This window comes from Podarcis gaigeae (genome assembly GCF_964106915.1).
Source record: "Podarcis gaigeae genome assembly, chromosome: 6".
In the NCBI taxonomy this organism is placed as follows: domain Eukaryota; kingdom Metazoa; phylum Chordata; class Lepidosauria; order Squamata; family Lacertidae; genus Podarcis; species Podarcis gaigeae.
The window spans coordinates 87,446,106-87,462,982 of NC_139682.1; the positions used below are offsets into that span (position 1 = coordinate 87,446,106).

The 16,877-nt window shown below is 40.6% G+C and overlaps 2 protein-coding genes across 2 annotated transcripts; one reads left to right on the forward strand and one right to left on the reverse strand.

Moving 5' to 3' along the window:
- Window positions 1-1,967: 1,967 nt before the first annotated feature.
- METTL18 (methyltransferase 18, RPL3 N3(tau)-histidine) lies at window positions 1,968-3,145 on the forward strand (the record flags this gene model as incomplete). Its single annotated transcript, XM_083743966.1, has 1 exon — window positions 1,968-3,145. The coding sequence occupies one exon, from the start codon at window positions 1,968-1,970 to the stop codon at window positions 3,060-3,062; it is 1,095 nt and encodes a 364-aa protein (XP_083600092.1). The 3' UTR covers window positions 3,063-3,145.
- Window positions 3,146-12,152: 9,007 nt separating this feature from the next.
- On the reverse strand, window positions 12,153-16,065 carry LOC310846861 (14 kDa phosphohistidine phosphatase-like). The gene is made up of 3 exons (XM_083744046.1): window positions 15,554-16,065; window positions 12,548-12,672; window positions 12,153-12,367 (listed from the first exon to the last, which is right to left on the reverse strand). The coding sequence occupies exons 1-3, from the start codon at window positions 15,810-15,812 to the stop codon at window positions 12,281-12,283; spliced, it is 471 nt and encodes a 156-aa protein (XP_083600172.1). The 5' UTR covers window positions 15,813-16,065; the 3' UTR covers window positions 12,153-12,280.
- Window positions 16,066-16,877: the final 812 nt, after the last annotated feature.

Genomic DNA, 16,877 nt, shown 5'->3' on the forward strand with positions numbered 1-16,877 from the left:
TAAATTTATTTATTTTTACATTTCCGGCGCACTCCAAATTAACTTGGTTCATTTATTCCTCTGCTTTAAATATATGCTCTTAGGAAACTGCAGGTCATTACGACGTATGAGATATAAATGTTATATACATTTCAATAATGTTGCAATCCTAACATTTTGACCATCAGCTTCCTCTTTCTGCAGTTCGTTAAATTAATTTATTTTTACATTTCCGGCACACTCCAAATTAACTTGTTCATTTATTCCTCTGCTTTAAATATATGCTCTTAGGAAACTGCAGGTCATTACGACGTATGAGATACAAATGTTATATACATTTCAATAATGTTGCAATCCTAACATTTTGACCATCAGCTTCCTCTTTCTGCAGTTCATTAAATTAATTTATTTTTACATTTCCGGCACACTCCAAATTAACTTGTTCATTTATTCCTCTGCTTTATTCCTCTTAGGAAACTGCAGGTCATTTCGACGTGTGAGATATGAATGTAAGTGCATTTTCACATGCATAGCATGTATCTATAGTCTATTTCATATTCACGTAATAATAATTCTAACGTATGGATTTGCTTCAAAAATGGAAGCTCTTCGAAATATAGAAGATCATTGATCCGCTTTGCGTATTATTCTTTATCTCAACTTTTGCAGCGGCTTTCCTGTATTTCAGACAGAGGCCTTTAACAGTCTTAACACTTTGGGATGTCTGAGATTTGAACTTGAGACCTTCCGCATGCAAAGCATGTGCTAAAACCCCTGAGCTACATTCATCCCTCTACACCCCCCCCCCAAGTTCAAAGTCAAGAGGTGCTGCCTTTTAGCTGGCCCAAACTTCAAACTTGCACCACTCCTCAGTTGGCAAGAAATAATAGCTTCATCGACTCCGAATCTCAAAAATTGGAAAAAGGATTTCCAGATAGGGATTCTAGGTTGACTCAGGCCCTGAAATGCAGGGGGCATGTCTGGGAATTAAGAAGGTGGTGCCTTGCAGATAAAGGATTGGGAGCACAGCCCTGCAAGGGAAGGCTTTGGTGACATGGTGTGAAGCCCCTGGAGAGGGTGCAAAGAATCTGGCTGAACCTTGAAAGGTTTGGGCAGAGTCTCAGTCAACAAGTGAGTGAAGTTCTGTCACTTCTCGGAACCCACAAACATATTTCTTTTCAGACTTGGAGTGTTAGGGGAACCAAGAGTTGCTCACAGTTCTTTCCCCCCTCGCTGATGAAACAAACAAGTTAGACAAACAGAAGCCAGAAAAAATTGGGGGGGGGGGTTGCAATTGGGGTTTATGTAAGAGTATTTTCACATAGTTTTAAAGATGCTGGTGGAGAATGTGGTCACAAACTGATGCCAAATGAGTTAACAGCATACTTAATACTGCTGTCCGCATAAGCTGAAACGTAATACTTCTGAAAGCAAAGGCATCGGATTGAAGTTGGTTTGGACAAACCTGTCCCCACAAAATAAAAGTACATATTCTGTCTATAATAGTTTGTTTGCTTTGAACAGGGCTTCATAAATTTCCTCCCAGCTGGAGGGAGAGCAGCAAAGAGCAGTGTTGGGGACTTTGGGGTACATTTTAACCATCCTCAGCTATCCTATCTCAACATTGTGAAAAACAGAGGTAGTATTTTTACATATAGTAATTGTTTATTAATTTAATTTAGACCTCCCTCACTGGGAGAGCCCAGTGCACCAAACAGAATACACAATATAAAAACAAAGGAAAAACATTCTAAAACTCTTAACAATTTTTTTTTTAAATGCTATTATCTCTTTACTCTGTCAACAACATTTCTTTTTTCTTTTTAAAGGAGGCTTTTATTCAAAGAAGTAGTGGAGTCTTCATAGTAGATGATCTCACAGTGAAGAATAGACTGGATCGGAAAACTACCTATCAGCACAGCCTTTGGAGTGTCTTTGTGCTTCGTGCTTTGCATATAAACTCTTGATTTTACCTGCTTTACAGGAAAATGGCATTTCAGTTCAACTTCTCTATTGACAGTGCAGCAGAAAACGGAATAGAGGCAGATGGGAATGGAATGCAGGAATTAGTACAGGAGTCTTTAATCTTTGTGGACAAGCAAGAGAACACTACAGGAAAGAGTAAGGACATTTCTTCAGAAGAAACAATATTAAACCAGGAGGATTTATCAGAAATCCCTGCTAATGTGGCAGGCAACAGCTTTTTGAGTAAAAGCAGCATTATGCCTAAAGAATGCTTGTGCCTTAAATGTGCCAAAGAATATAATCTCCCTGGAGATTTCCAGAAATTATTTAAAAACAAAGTCGTGGGGACCCTCCTTCCAGGTACACGCTATGCAAATATTTCTGTGGTGGAGACAGCACCCTCTGAAAACGCTGTTGGGGAAGACATTGTGTCACAAAGTGTTTCTTCTCATTCTGACCTAATCACAGGTGTCTATGAAGGAGGTCTGAAGATCTGGGAGTGCACCTTTGATCTCATGGATTATTTGTCAGAAGCTGAAATTCAGTTTGCACACAAGTTGGTTTTGGACCTTGGCTGTGGGGCCGGGTTGCTGGGAATAGTTGCATTAAAAAGAAATGCCGAACAGGTCCATTTTCAGGACTATAACAGCACTGTGATTGAAGAACTAACCATGCCTAATGTATTGGTCAACTGTGCTAATCAGGGTGATGATGTTGAAGGAAATACTGAGCATTCTCTAAAACAATGTCCAAAGAAGGACTTTACCCAAGACTTGTTTTCTAAATGCAAATTCTTTTCAGGGGAATGGTCAGAGTTTAGTAATCTTCTATTAAATGGCAGTAAGCCTTTAGCAAAATATGATCTCATACTCACCTCTGAGACTATTTATAATCCAGATTACTATGAGGCTTTTCATGAAACACTTTTAAAATTACTGAAAATAAATGGGTGTGTTTATTTAGCTAGCAAAGCACATTACTTTGGCTGTGGAGGTGGGGTCCACCTTTTTACAAAATTTATTGAGGAGAAAAATGTGTTTAAGTCTAGAATTGTTAAAGTTATTGACAAAGGGCTAAAGCGTTTCATTATTGAGCTGGTCTTTAAGAAATCCTGTTAATGTGCTCAGTGTGTTAGTAAATACTTTATTGTTGTTTTGCTTTCATGCAGCTCTTACAATAAATTGCTAGCACATTTTTCTTGTTTTATGGTTGTGAATTTGTTCCCTAATCCTATTGCTTCTGCATCTACAGAGTCTTTGCTAGAAATTATCATATTCTTTTTTAAAAACAACAACAGTTTTGAGATCATTTGTTCTGAATACACAATGCTTTCTTGATGTCTGCAAGATCCCTTGTTGACTGAACTTGGTCCAACAATTTTTTTGTTTATTTATTGATATCACAATACATATACAGTGGTACCTCGGGTTACATACACTTCAGGTTACATACGCTTCAGGTTACAGACTCCGCTAACCCAGAAATAGTACCTCGGGTTAAGAACTTTGCTTCAGGATGAGAACAGAAATCACGTGGCGGCGGTGCAGCAGCAGCAGGAGGCCCCATTAGCTAAAGTGGTGCTTCAGGTTAAGAACAGTTTCTGGTTAAGAACGGACCTCCGGAACGAATTAAGTACGTAACCAGAGGTACCATTGTACAAAATGTTTACATAACATTACATATACATTATACTTGTAAATTCACATTTTTCATTTCATTATGTATCAACATTTAGTCATTTATTACTTCTTGTCTTTACCCTATGTCTTCCCTTTACCCATGTGAGACTTTCTAAATTTTTTTATAACTTTATTATTGTGCTTGTATTCTTGTATCTAATAATTAAACATTGATTCTTTTATATCTATTTAAATTCACTTTACAGTATACATATCAATAATTTTTTGTTGGAGCATCTTTTAATCATGTATTCATCTACATACTTCCATTCCTGTTTGAGATTTTCGTTAGATTGCATTCTAATTGTTGCCGTCATTTTTGTTAATTCAATCATTTCAAAAAAATTATGTTGCTAATCTGCCACTGATGGTACATCTTCTGATTTCTGATTTTTAGCAACCAATAACCTAGGCTGCTGCATATAGAACAATTCTCTTCATGTCTTTGGGGATGTCATTTGTTACGATTTCTCAAAGGAATGCTTCCGGCTTTTTACCAATTGTTATTCTGAACATTCTTTTCAATTCCTCATGTATATTTCTCCCCCCCAAAATTTAATTTTATCACATCCCCACCAGACATGATACAAAGTTCCCTCTAATACCCTACATCTCCAACACAAATTCGATGTTAATTTATAAATTTTGGCTAGTTTTACAGGGGTTAAATACCACCTGTAAAACATCTTCATAATATTTTCTTTGATAGCAATACATGTGGTGAAATTAATATCTGGTTTCCAAAGTTTTTCCCATTGATCTAATGGAATCACGTATCCAAAATCCTGTCCCCACTTGATCATTACTTCTTTAATTTGTTCATCTTTGAGTTTCTATTCAAGTTGTAAATTATACATTTTTGATAGATTCTTTTTGGAATTATTCAAGAGTTCTAACTGGAATTTTTATTCTTTTTGGAAACCAATTTTATTATCAGAGTTAAATTTACCATATAATTGATGATAATGTAGCCAAGTGGTACAAAACTGTTTAAGTTATTCATAGGGTTTCAGTTTTAATTGTCCTTGCTCTTCCTTTAAGAGTTGCTTGTACGTTACTCCTAATTTTCCCATATTTTTCTTTTTTATTGATACCATTTCAAGTGGAGCTGCTTTGGTTCTAGTAACCTGTGATATTTCCTCCATACTTTGATAAGAAAGTTTCTTATTATATGGTTCATAAATCCTTGATGGACCTCTGTTTTATTATCTAGGAGATAAGCATATCTCCCAACAATTATTTATTTTACCTATTTTGTCTACATTGACACTGCTACAATAATGTTGTATGCATATGTTCAAATAAATGAACATGTAGATTCATTTTACACAAAGGTAAATCTAGCCAGGAGTACCAAGGCAGATGCATTTGTAAGCAGAGCTAAATAGTAACAGCTGTCCTATGTGTCCTTTGCCAAGGATAATCAAGAGTATGCTAATATTTTTGCTCAAGCTTCTGCTAGAGATGTGGATTCCCCTCACAGCTACAGTTGTCTGGGAAGAAGGGGTGGTTGCTAAAGTACAGTACTGCTTTATATAGTGAAGATGGAGCTTCAGTGCTCAGTGTTGTTTTATGAGCACCTCTGGGAACACATACGTGGAAAAGCCGCAAACAATTTGCAGTACTAATAATTGGTTCTTTTTCTTTTCTTTTTACACACAGCCCTGATGACCTGCATGCATGTGCCATCAGTCTTCTACAGTTCTCAGCATGTTCAGTCCCTCTTCCCAAGGAGCTCTGGGAAGGGAATAGAGATTTCTTAACCATACTCAGCATCTTGAACAGACTACAATTCCCAGGATTTTAGGGGGGAAGCCATGACTTTATAATGGTATACGTTCTTTTAATGTATATTGTGGATAGAACCGTAGTGATGGTGGCATTTTCTCCACACCCATTTTTGATGGTCTTTGAGCAAGACAAATCCCCTTTTTATATTATGCCGGCAGTGTAATAATAATAATAATAATTTATTATTTATACCCCGCCCATCTGGCTGAGTTTCCCCAGCCACTCTGGGCGGCTTCCAATCAAGTGTTCAAAACAATACAACATTAAATATTAAAAACTTCCCTAAACAGGGCTGCCTTCAGATGTCTTTTAAAAAGAAGATAGCTGCTTATTTCTTTCACATCTGAAGGTAGGGCGTTCCACATTACCAAGAAGGCCCTCTGTCTGGTTCCCTGTAACTCCGCTTCTTGCAATGAGGGAACCGCCAGAAGGCCCTCGGAGCTGGACTTCAGTGTCTGGGCAGAACTATGGGGGTGGAGATGCTCCTTCAGGTATACTGGACAGAGGCCGTTTCAACACAATATCAAGGAGGAAAGACATCAGGAATGCTCTTAGAGAAGCAATTGTTGCTGCCCATGAAACTGAGAAAGGTTATAAAGCCATCTCCAACCAATGTTAAGTCTTGCCTACATTGAGAAAGATTATTCAGAAGTAGAAAACATTCAAAACAGTTGTCAGTCTTCCGAGGAGTGGGTGCTCCAGCAAATTCACCCCAAAGTCAGACTCTGCAACACTCAGAGAAATTGCAAGAAACGCAAGAGTTACCGTATTGGCCTGAATATAAGCCACACCTGCAAATAAGCCTCACCTTTAAAATTCAGACACTTAGGAAGGTTTGGGAGCAGCAAGCAGGCTGGGTGCCATTACCCTGCAATCCCGGGCTGCTACCTGGGGGGGAGGGAGCTGCAATGCTTTGCCGGCGGTGTAAGGTCATGAATATAAGCCGCACTTTAACTTTTTACGATTGGAATTTGGGGGGAAAGTGCGGCTTATATTCGGGTCAATACAGTACATCTGAGGCTCTACAGGCTCGGCATGTTAAATTTTAAAGTTCATGACAGTACAATTAGGAAAAGATGGAACCAGTATGGCTTGCTTGGAAGGACTGTCAGGAGAAAGCCTCCTTTATCTAAAAAAGGAACAAGGCAACACGGCTTTGGTTTGCAAAGTTGCATCTGAGCAAACAAGAAGACTTCTGGAACAATGCCCTTTGGACAGACGAAAACAAGATGAAGATACTTGGCAATAATGCACAGCGCCACATTTTGCAACGCAGGTGGCGCTGTGGGTTAAACCACAGAGCCTAGGGCTTGCCAATCAGAAGGTTGGCGGTTCGAATCCCCACGACAGGGTGAGCTCCCGTTGCTCGGTCCCAGCTCCTGCCAACCTAGCAGTTCGAAAGCACATCAAAGTGCAAGAAGATAGATAGGTACCACTCCGGCGGGAAGGTAAACGGTGTTTCCGTGCGCTGCTCTGGTTTGCCAGAAGCGGCTTAGTCATGCTGGCCATGACCCGGAAGCTATACACTGGCTCCCTCAGCCAATAAAGCGAGATGAACGCTGCAACCCCAGAGTCGGCCTAATGGTCAGGGGTCCCTTTACCTTTGGCAAAAACCAAACAGCATATCAGCACAATCACCTCATGCCAACTGTCAAGCACGGTGGTGGAGGGGTAGTGATTCTGGCTTGTTTTGCAGCCACAGGACCTGGGAACCTTGCAGTCATTGAGTCAGCCATGAACTCCTCTGTACTGTATACCAAAGTATTCTAGAGTCAATGTGACAGCAGCTGAAGCTTGGATGAAATTGGGCCATGCAACAGGACAAGGAGCCCAAGCACACCAGTAAATCTACAACAGAACGGCTGGAAAAGAAAAGAATCAAGGTGTCGCAATGGTTCAGTCAAAGTCCAGACCTCAACCTAATTGAAATGTTGTGGTGGGACCTTTTAAGAGAGCTGCGCATAAACAAATACGATGGCACAAACCTCAATGAACTGAAGCAACTTGAAGAAGAGTGTGCCAAAATTCTTCCACAATAATGTGAGAGACTGATAAAACCAGGCATGGCCAAACTCGGCCCTCCAGCTGTTTTGGGACTACAACCCCCATCATCCTTAGCTAACAGGGCCAATGGTCAGGGATGATGGGAATTGTAGTCCCAAAACAGCTGGAGGGCCAAGTTTGGCCACCACTGAATAAAACCATACAGAAAATGATTACTTCAAGTAATTGCTGCTAAAGCTGGTTCTGCAACCTATTGAATCATAAGGTGTACGTAGTTTTTCACACATGGCGTCTCCATTTTGGCTTTATTTCTGTTAAATAAATCATGGCACAGTGTGATGTGTTGTTGTTCATCCGAGGTTCTATTTACCCTAAGACCTGCCAAGGAACAGGCGATTGTTATTATGTCCTCATATGTAAAACCACAGAATTCAAAGAGGGAGTTCTTTCTTTTTCCCATGACTGTAGTTTTTACTTCGTACTGTGTGAAGAAGTACAGTGGTACCTCGGGTTAAGTACTTAATTCGTTCCAGAGGTCCGTACTTAACTTGAAACTGTTCTTAACCTGAAGCACTTTAGCTAATGGGGCCTCCCGCTGCCGCCGCGCCACTGGAGCACGATTTCTGTTCTCATCCTGAAGCAAAGTTCTTAACCCAAGGTACTACTTCCAGGTTAGTGGAGTCTGTGAACTGAAGCGTATGTAACCTGAAGCGTATGTAACCCGAGATACCACTGTATTAGGATAGTATTTACTGAACTGTACAGTGGTACCTCGGGTTACATACGCTTCAGGTTACATACACTTCAGGTTAGACTCCGCTAACCCAGAAATATTATCTCAGGTTAAGAACTTTGCTTCAGGATGAGAACAGAAATCATACTCCGGCGGCGCGGCAGCAGCAGGAGGCCCCATTAGCTAAAGTGGTGCTTCAGGTTAAGAACAGATTCAGGTTAAGTACGGACCTCCGGAACAAATTAAGTACTTAACCTGAGGTACCACCGTACTTTATTTGGTCTGTTCCAAATACAGTCAGTTTTCACTCTACATCTGGCTCAGAGATGCACATTTCTTGGAAGAAAGCCAGCCTGGTTTCATTTTATTTCCAGTAACCAAACAGGACACTGAAGAGGTATAAGCCTTGTTGGAAATTAGCGCAGGAAGGAAGAGGGGCATAGTTCAAATTGGACAAGCATTTGCCTAGTTTAGTCACCTGGGCTGGTGTGTGTTAAGTGTTGATTTGCTGATGGCAGGAACTGAATCTAAATTTAGATTGAAGCAACCACTGAGGCAGTTTAACAGCTACTTTTACAGTTGTCCCAGATTAAGTACTGGAAGTAACAGTAGGTAGTTGGAAATGCATTTAGTGCTATTATCCTAGAAAAACTTTAGAATCCAGTGTGAATGCCTAATCCTACTTTAATTATTACGTGAAGAATATATCCAGAATTCAGACTGTTGAAGGATTTTGCATTTTTGCATTTATATTTGTTTTAAATATTTGGATGCCAGTTTCTTGTTCCGTTGTTGATGTTCCTTTGAACTGCGCTTCAGATGATGTGGGCCTTCTGGGCACTCTCAACTTTGCAACTGTTTGCCACTGTTTGCCAAACAGGTATCAAGACATAACAAGCATCTCAAATAGCATATAAAACATGGGGAAGCCTATATTGAAACAGCCCCAATAAGATAGTATCTTCAAGCCCAATTCAGGGAGATGAAATAATTGTTGAAGAAGCTAAACTAAAAGCACATTCAGACAGGAGCCTCATAAACTCTGAAACGAAAAAGTGTTTCAGGAGAAAAGACAAATCCCACCCAGACATTTTCTACAACCCACTCCTTTTCTATCCACGCTACAAGATCCCAGGTGACTGCAAAGTTTCCAGTGGTTTCTGCCAACAGAGAAGTCATGGGGGTTTGATAACTGGTTTGATGTGATCAAAGTAATTTCCCAGGGCCTTACTGCTCTTCAGGTTCCTAATTAATACACAGACTTCTACCATAACCAGAGTCAAGTGGAAGCTTTGTCAGCTCTACAGAGTAATCATCACAAATAGGGGGAATTGTCAGTAAATACTGTTTTAAAATGGTTCTCCCATACTTGGGCTGGGAAAATGCAGCTAGGGTTCCAGGCAAAGTTCCTTTGGTCCCTACTTCAGGTTCCAAACTGTGTTCCTAATTCAGTTCTATTTCTGAACACATGTGAATGCCCACTTTCCATCAAAGTGTGGTGGGCTCCCTTGAAATACTGATTAAAGATTTTGGTATTCAGCCTGGGAAAGAGACTACTGTGGCGGGAAGGTAAACAGTGTTTGTGTGCAATCTGGCTTCCGTCACCGTGTTTTGTTTGCCAGAAGTGGTTTGATCCTGCTGGCCACGACTGGGAAAGCTGTCTGTGGACAAACGCTGGCTCCCTCGGCCTGAAATTGAGATGAGCACCACAACCCCATAGTTGCCTGTGTCTGGGCTTAACTGTCCAGGGGTCCTTTACCTTTTTACATTTAACCAATGGAGTCAATCAGCTCATGGTCAAAAACTATGGTCTGAAAAGCCTTATCAAAATAGACTGCTTATGTTCTACTACACTGTGGGCTGTATAAACAAGGCAGGGATCAGTTAACTAAATCCTTATTGGTAAATTTACCTAGAAATTCTGATACCTTCTGTCTCAAGTATCTTCTCGAAGACAAGTCAGATGGTATTACCCTGGCCGTGGCAAAAATTCTCTCGGAGGTAATAAGAAATCAACATGCTCTGGATAAAACATAGTGACTGTCTTAGAATCTTTTCCCTGTATCTGCTGCATTTTGCTTTCAAAGCTGTTTTTTGTGAGGGTTTGGACCATAACATAGAATGTTTGTGAGATATATATGTGTTCTCCTTTAGCGGCAGAAGGCAAAATTGACTAGGAAGTTCAGTAGCAGTACCAACCCAAGAGGGGGACCTTTGCCTGTGCCTGACAGAAGACAAATTGGGGGGAAAAACCTTTCCCAAAGAGGTGTGCTTCAACAGAAATAAAGCTGAGGCAGCAATGTGTCTGAATACCAGTAGCCGTCAGGGGTCCTTTACCTTTTTTACCAGTTGTTGGAAACCACAGGAGGGGAAGAGTGTTCTTGTGGTCAGATCCTGCTTGCTGGTTTCCCATGTGCAACTGGTCAACAGCTGCGAAAACAGGATACAGACCTAGATGGGCCATTGGCCTGATCCAGCAGGCTCTTCTTAAAGTAGTTGCACCATGTTTTCAATCAGCAGTGATGTTCTTACATGCCCTGAGAGTTGAGAGAATGGCATGCAGTCCCTAATCTGCCTAGATTTTTTGGATTTAGATGAAGGACCTGTGGTCCTTCAGATGCTGCTTGATGGACTGCAACACCCATAATCTCTGATCAGTGGCAATGCAGGCTGGGACTGGTAGGAGCTGGGAGTAAAATAACTTCTAGAAGTCATAGGTTCCCCACCTGTGCCTTAGAGACTGGAGTAAAGTAACCAGAACTCCCTTGTGTACTTGAGGCACAAGAGCTGTGCAAAGTCTACCTTATGCCACTCCTTCAGGTTCTGAAATGCACATGAAAAGGGGAAAAGATCAGCTGATTCTATAGGTGAAGTTAATCTTAGGTAGAAATCAGACAGCCTGGATTTGGGGGACTTCACCTTGACTGCCAGCATGGACTGCATCTTCAAGACATTCTTTTTGGAACGCATCCCCTTTTAGAGTGAATTTTGAAAAATATTTTCTGCAATCCATAAAGTGGCAAAGCATTTGCCTTGACCCATTTTTATTTACGTGGACTTTTAAAAAAATTATCTTGTTCAGCTTTTTACCTTTGAAATGCTTAGATTATTTTAATAAATTATCTTTACTGCTACAAGGCTCTGCTACGAGAGGTTAATTCCACATTCTATCCCTACCCAAACTAGTTCGGGTTCACGTTACTAGGGATTGAACCTATCAAAAGTTTTTTAAAAACTGTTTTAGGCTTAATAATTATTGGGATACTATCTGGACCTTTAAAAAGTATACTGTATTGGTAGCCCTAAGGCCTAAACTAACAAGTAGGGGCAGCCTGTTGAGTTAGATGTGTTTTGTGTCCTTTTAAGATGGATCGGTGATCCCTGAATTTTAGGATGCATGCTTGCCTCAAGGCCTCTCACCACCAATTTGCAAATCCATGAACAGAATTCTTAGGCTTTGACCTATTATGTCCACCATGCCCACTGTAGTCCTTATGCCATTAGAAGTCAGAAACTGACCAAGCTTTGCTCCTTGGCTCTTAGTGCCCAGGGGATGTTCATGATCCTTCTCCCCTCAGTAAGAAACGCAGGGTGAAGTTGGATTCTCGTTCTCTGTCCAAGAAGCATAAAGAATTGTTGATACTGCAGCCACTTGAGGCACAACCTTCCCCCTCTCCCTATCTAATCAAGCAGATAAGGAAAAGTTGCTCTCCGCTCTATGATTAATAAAGTTCCACCAACTAGAAAGGGCTTCCACAGGAAAGATGCAGACAGAACTCAAGAATCTATTTCACGCCATCAAAGTACTGTACTGTATTCCCATTCACTAAGAGCAGATTAAGCTCTACAGTACATTGTTTTTAAACTGATCCCACCACTTTCGGTTAGGTTGTGGGTAGGAATTGCCTCTTACAATATTTAAAACGCTTATAGTGCTTATAGTGGAATTTCACAAGATCAGAAGTACTTTTAAAACGTTTTTTGAATCAAGCACCAACAAATTCACAGTCAAAGTTTTTATTCAGCATTAAGCTAAATACATTACACATTTTGGTGGAAGCTTAGAATTATGTTGAAAAGAACCAAGAACAAGCTGACTTTAAATTTTAGACTGCAAAGCAACAGTTCACTAGTCATCTGAACAACTAATGTCATAATCCTTAAATGTTTTCTTCAGTATTGCCACAGTCATGGAATGATCAGCTTTACCATATGCCTGTAGGAAAGAAGAATGCACAAAATTATTACTCCTAAAGAGAAAATGTGTGTGCTAAAGATTCTTGCTAGAATTTCTTCAAATAATAATAATAATATTTTTTGTGACATTATCATTAATTACTAGCATATTTGCAAAGTGAATTGTCATATTTAGAAACTGGATGTATACAACACTTACTGGAGAAACACCAGATACATGGATTTTTTTGTCTCTGCTATTGTGCTCAATTTTTCCTCCTCCAAGACACTTGCACATACAGCCCATCTTTTCAATTTCAGAACATATCTTTTCATATATGTGATCTACAAAACAATAATAGTACTAAGAATACCTTATAAGAATAAAGGTGGAAATACCTGAAGTACAAAAATAATTATGCCTCATTTGAACGTTAGCATTTAATACGTTACAGCTGTACAGATTTGGAGCATTTTTAACATGGGTGGTTCAGGCCTAAAGACGTCAGGAATTATTACAAAGGTTGGTGCTCCTCATCTTTTCTTATTTATCAATTGAGGGGGAAACCCCCACTAGAATAGAGAAATTCAGTGACTAGTTGTACTTGAGCCTGGGAGAACCGCATTTATTATTGGATTTCACCGAATGGCCATGGGCAAGCGTACAGTATTTTCTTCTCAGTCCATCTTCTGTAAAATGGCATTAGCAGTGACTTACTTCCTAGGATTATCAGAAGAATAAGGTATGGTTGTAAAGGACTTTTGAGTGATTCAAGATGTGTGTTCAATATGGGATTAGTGCTACTCATGCATTAAGATTTCCACAGTATCTCACTGTCAATACCATCAAAATCCCAGTCTGTATCTCCCTCCCTCCCCAATTTCGTCCAAATCTACCCTTTCTAGGGGAGGGTTCAGTACATTAAACAAAACCGGTTATTTATGACCCATTTGTGATATCTTGTTGACCCATTTTTACAGTATTACACCCCTATCTAAAAGCACCTTTTCACTAAAAGCACCTTTTTATTGAACGTCCTGGAAGATTGAAATGTTCTCCTACTGGTTTCTCTGTCTTGTGATTCCTGATGTCAGATTGGAATCACAAGACAGAGAAACCAGTAGAACACTTCAATCTCCCAGGACATTCAATACAAGATCACAGAGCAGCGGTCTTATTACAAAAGAATTTCAGAAATAGACGAGAGAAGTTGCTGAATTACAACTTATTACTAAACTGAAAACTATGGAGACCAGGTCTGAATGGAGATATTGGATTCTTGTCTCACATGCTAAAGCTATTTTTTGTCATCTGCATACTATCCCTTGCTTTTTCCTATACCCATTGAGTCAATCACCCATCTCCTACTGCCCTTCTGAGAAATACTCCACCCCACCATATATATGGGTCTGGTGACTTCTGTTTCAGTGTATCTGAAGAAGTGTGCATGCACACAAAAGCTTATACCCAGAACAAACTTAGTTGGTCTCTAAGGTGCTACTGGACAATTTTTTAATTTATTTCTACTGCTATATGTAATACGCTGGGCAGCTAAACAGGCGTATTCAGGCTGGCTCAAAAGAAGAAAAAATATCAGGGGGGGGGTTCGGATGGTTCCCCATCCCCCTTTAAAAAAGCATTTTAGAAACATATAGGGGGTTGTGAAGGCATCGTAACACTTTCCTTTAGGGCAGGAGATTCAAACTTTAATAATAGTTTATTATTTAAACCCCAACCATCTGGCTGGGTTTCCCTAACTTTATACCTGCACTAGTTCATACTCTTGTACGTGAACCATACATATGGCCTAATATTTAAGTCTTTTAACTGGGACTACAAAGTTTATCATATTTCAATTTATTTTGGGATCTCTCCCCCACCCATAAAAAAAATGATCATACTTCCATTTTCTAGTGTTTGTAGTACCCCGCTGGATTCCAGTGCATCAAATTTCATTTTTCTAGGTGTCACAGAAGACCTGAATTATCCCCAGCCAAGCTGCTGGCAAGTGTATTTATGCAAACCTTCAGCAAGCAGAAAGAAGCCCAGCCATGTTCCTTCTTCCCACAAGCGAGAGAAAACAGAACAAAAATTGCTGGGTGGCAACACAGGCACACGTTCACACGTTTGCATTCTTCTTCCAACAGGCTTTGGGAAACTAACACTTTTATTTAAAGGGTGGGCACCATGCAGTTTTTATTGTAATTATGTTTTGGGGGGTGGGGCCAAAGAAAAATTGCTGATCTTTCTGGGGGGAAATGTCACCAAAAAGAACCTGAGTTATCGGGTTTAGAAAAATATAATTGAGGACAATTACGGGGCATGGGCATAACCAGGATTTTTGCAGGCCTTTTATTGGGGTGCCCAAACCTGTTAGCTTTGTATTTTTCTTGATATAAAAAGCATTGGCTACGCCCATGTTACACGGGGGGTGGGGGTGGCTCAGGCTTTCATTTGGGGTCAGGCTTCTGCTGCGGCAGTGGTGGCGCAGAACCTCAAATTGTTTTTTAGCACCCTTCAGAAATTTTTGAGGACTGGGGCGGCGGCTCTTGGCTATGCCCATATTCACATGGTTTAAATGGATGACAAATCTGTATGTGGGTGTTATTTTTTAAAAATGACTGTCCCCACCTCCACCCCACCAAATGTTTCTGTATCTGTGTGGCTTTTTTAACTGCCCCATGTTTCTGTTATTTTTATGGGTGGTTTTTAAAAATCTTCGGCCATCCAGATGTTTGGGCCTACAAGTCCCATGATCCCTAGCTAACAGGAGCAGTGGTCAGGGATGGTGGGAGTTGTAGTCCAAAACATCTGGAGGACTGAAGGTCGCCTATGCCTGATTGCCCCCCCCACCTCTCCCTCCCTGCCCAATGTTTCTGTTGTTACTTTTGGTTTAAAAAATGGTTCTCCCCCACCCCAAAATGTTTCTAGGTATTATATTTTATCTGTGGGGTTTTTTTTAATCATTTCCCGTCCCCCGACCTCTTCCCCGCCCCCAAATGTTTCTAGCTATTATTATTTTTATCTGTGGGTTTTTTATGATTTCCCCTTCCCGACCCCCGCCAAATGTTTCTAGCTGTTATTATTTTATCTGTTAAACAGTCCCTAATAACAATTCGCAAAATGGTGGATTGAGCGAGAGACGCTTATGTCTTATTTTCCAATTTGTGAGCCGCCTGGCCGGGGGGGGGTGCGAAGGCTTTCGTGTAAAATCTCATCTCTCACTGTGCAACTCGGCGGAAGCGGTCCCCCTCACGATGTCTCTGCACTCGCCGCCACGGCTTGGGCTGCCGCCGCCACGGCTTGGGCTGCCAATACGGCCTGGACTGCAGCCTTGTTGGCCACCACTTTGGCCACCGCCTTGGCCGCTGCCTCCGCGCTGCACCCGCACCAGGATGTACTTGAAACAGCCGTCGGAGTCGATCTCCACCTCGGCCAACTCGCCCGCAAAGCAGCCTGATTTAGGCGGCGACGACGACGCCATGGCCCAGCTCTGCCCAAAGGGAGAGTAGCGCAGGATACCTCCCGCCCCTCACTAGCCCCGCTTGCGCGCAGACAGAAAATGACGAGCGAGGCGAAAACGGCGCCTCTCTTTCCCTCACTCCCCTCAGGAATAGCCTCGCTCGGAACGGAGACAAACGGCCCTCGCAGAACGGCGAACGCTCATTGGCTCACGCTTTACCGCGCGAAGCCCTGGTTGGACAGAGAGCGCGCGCAGGGCGGTTAGAAAGACTCGAATAACGGTCGGCGTCTCTGTGGCGGTTTTTTTTGGCGGGCTCGCGCGCGTGGTTGCCGTTGGCGCGTTGGTTTTCTTTAGCTTTTTTTTTGTCATTTTTGAAAAAGAAATTCTCTATTTTTTTAAAAAAAATATTATTTAGTTTTTACAGATTTTGACAGTTTACAATCAATTATCAAACAACCAAAATAAAAAGAGAATCCCGAAGATTTTCCTGAACTTCCCTCCTGCCCTTTGTGGGTCTTTATATTAACCTTTCCCTCATGCATCTTGTCTGTTCATCCAAATCTTTTAAAAGTCCGTACGCAAAAAAATCAACATTAAACTACAAGTGTCATTAGAATCCTACTAATAATTTCAAGAATCAGAAGAAAGATTCTTCTCACTCTTCTTCAACATTATGCTACAAGTGTAATTCCATTTCAACTAATAATTTCAGTTGTTTGCAATGGTTTTTAAGGTAAATTATATATTTTCCCCATTACTTATTGAAATTTTGGTCTTTAAAAAAAATATACTTTTCAAGTTTATACATTTCACTACTTTTACAATCATTTTGGCATTTCAAAACTTGACTTCCTTCCCCCTCTTTCTGTGGTTCCTTAAATTTATTTTAAATATCTTCTGCATATCCAAATTAACTTAATTTGTTCATTTATTAGTCTTCTTTAACTATATACCCTTAGGAAACTGCAGGTTATTACAATAATTCTGCCAATGTTTTTATCTGCTTACAATTTATCTGTAAATAGTCAATAAACCATTTCCACTTTGTTAAAAAAAATGTTATTTTGATTTCTTATTCTTCCAGTA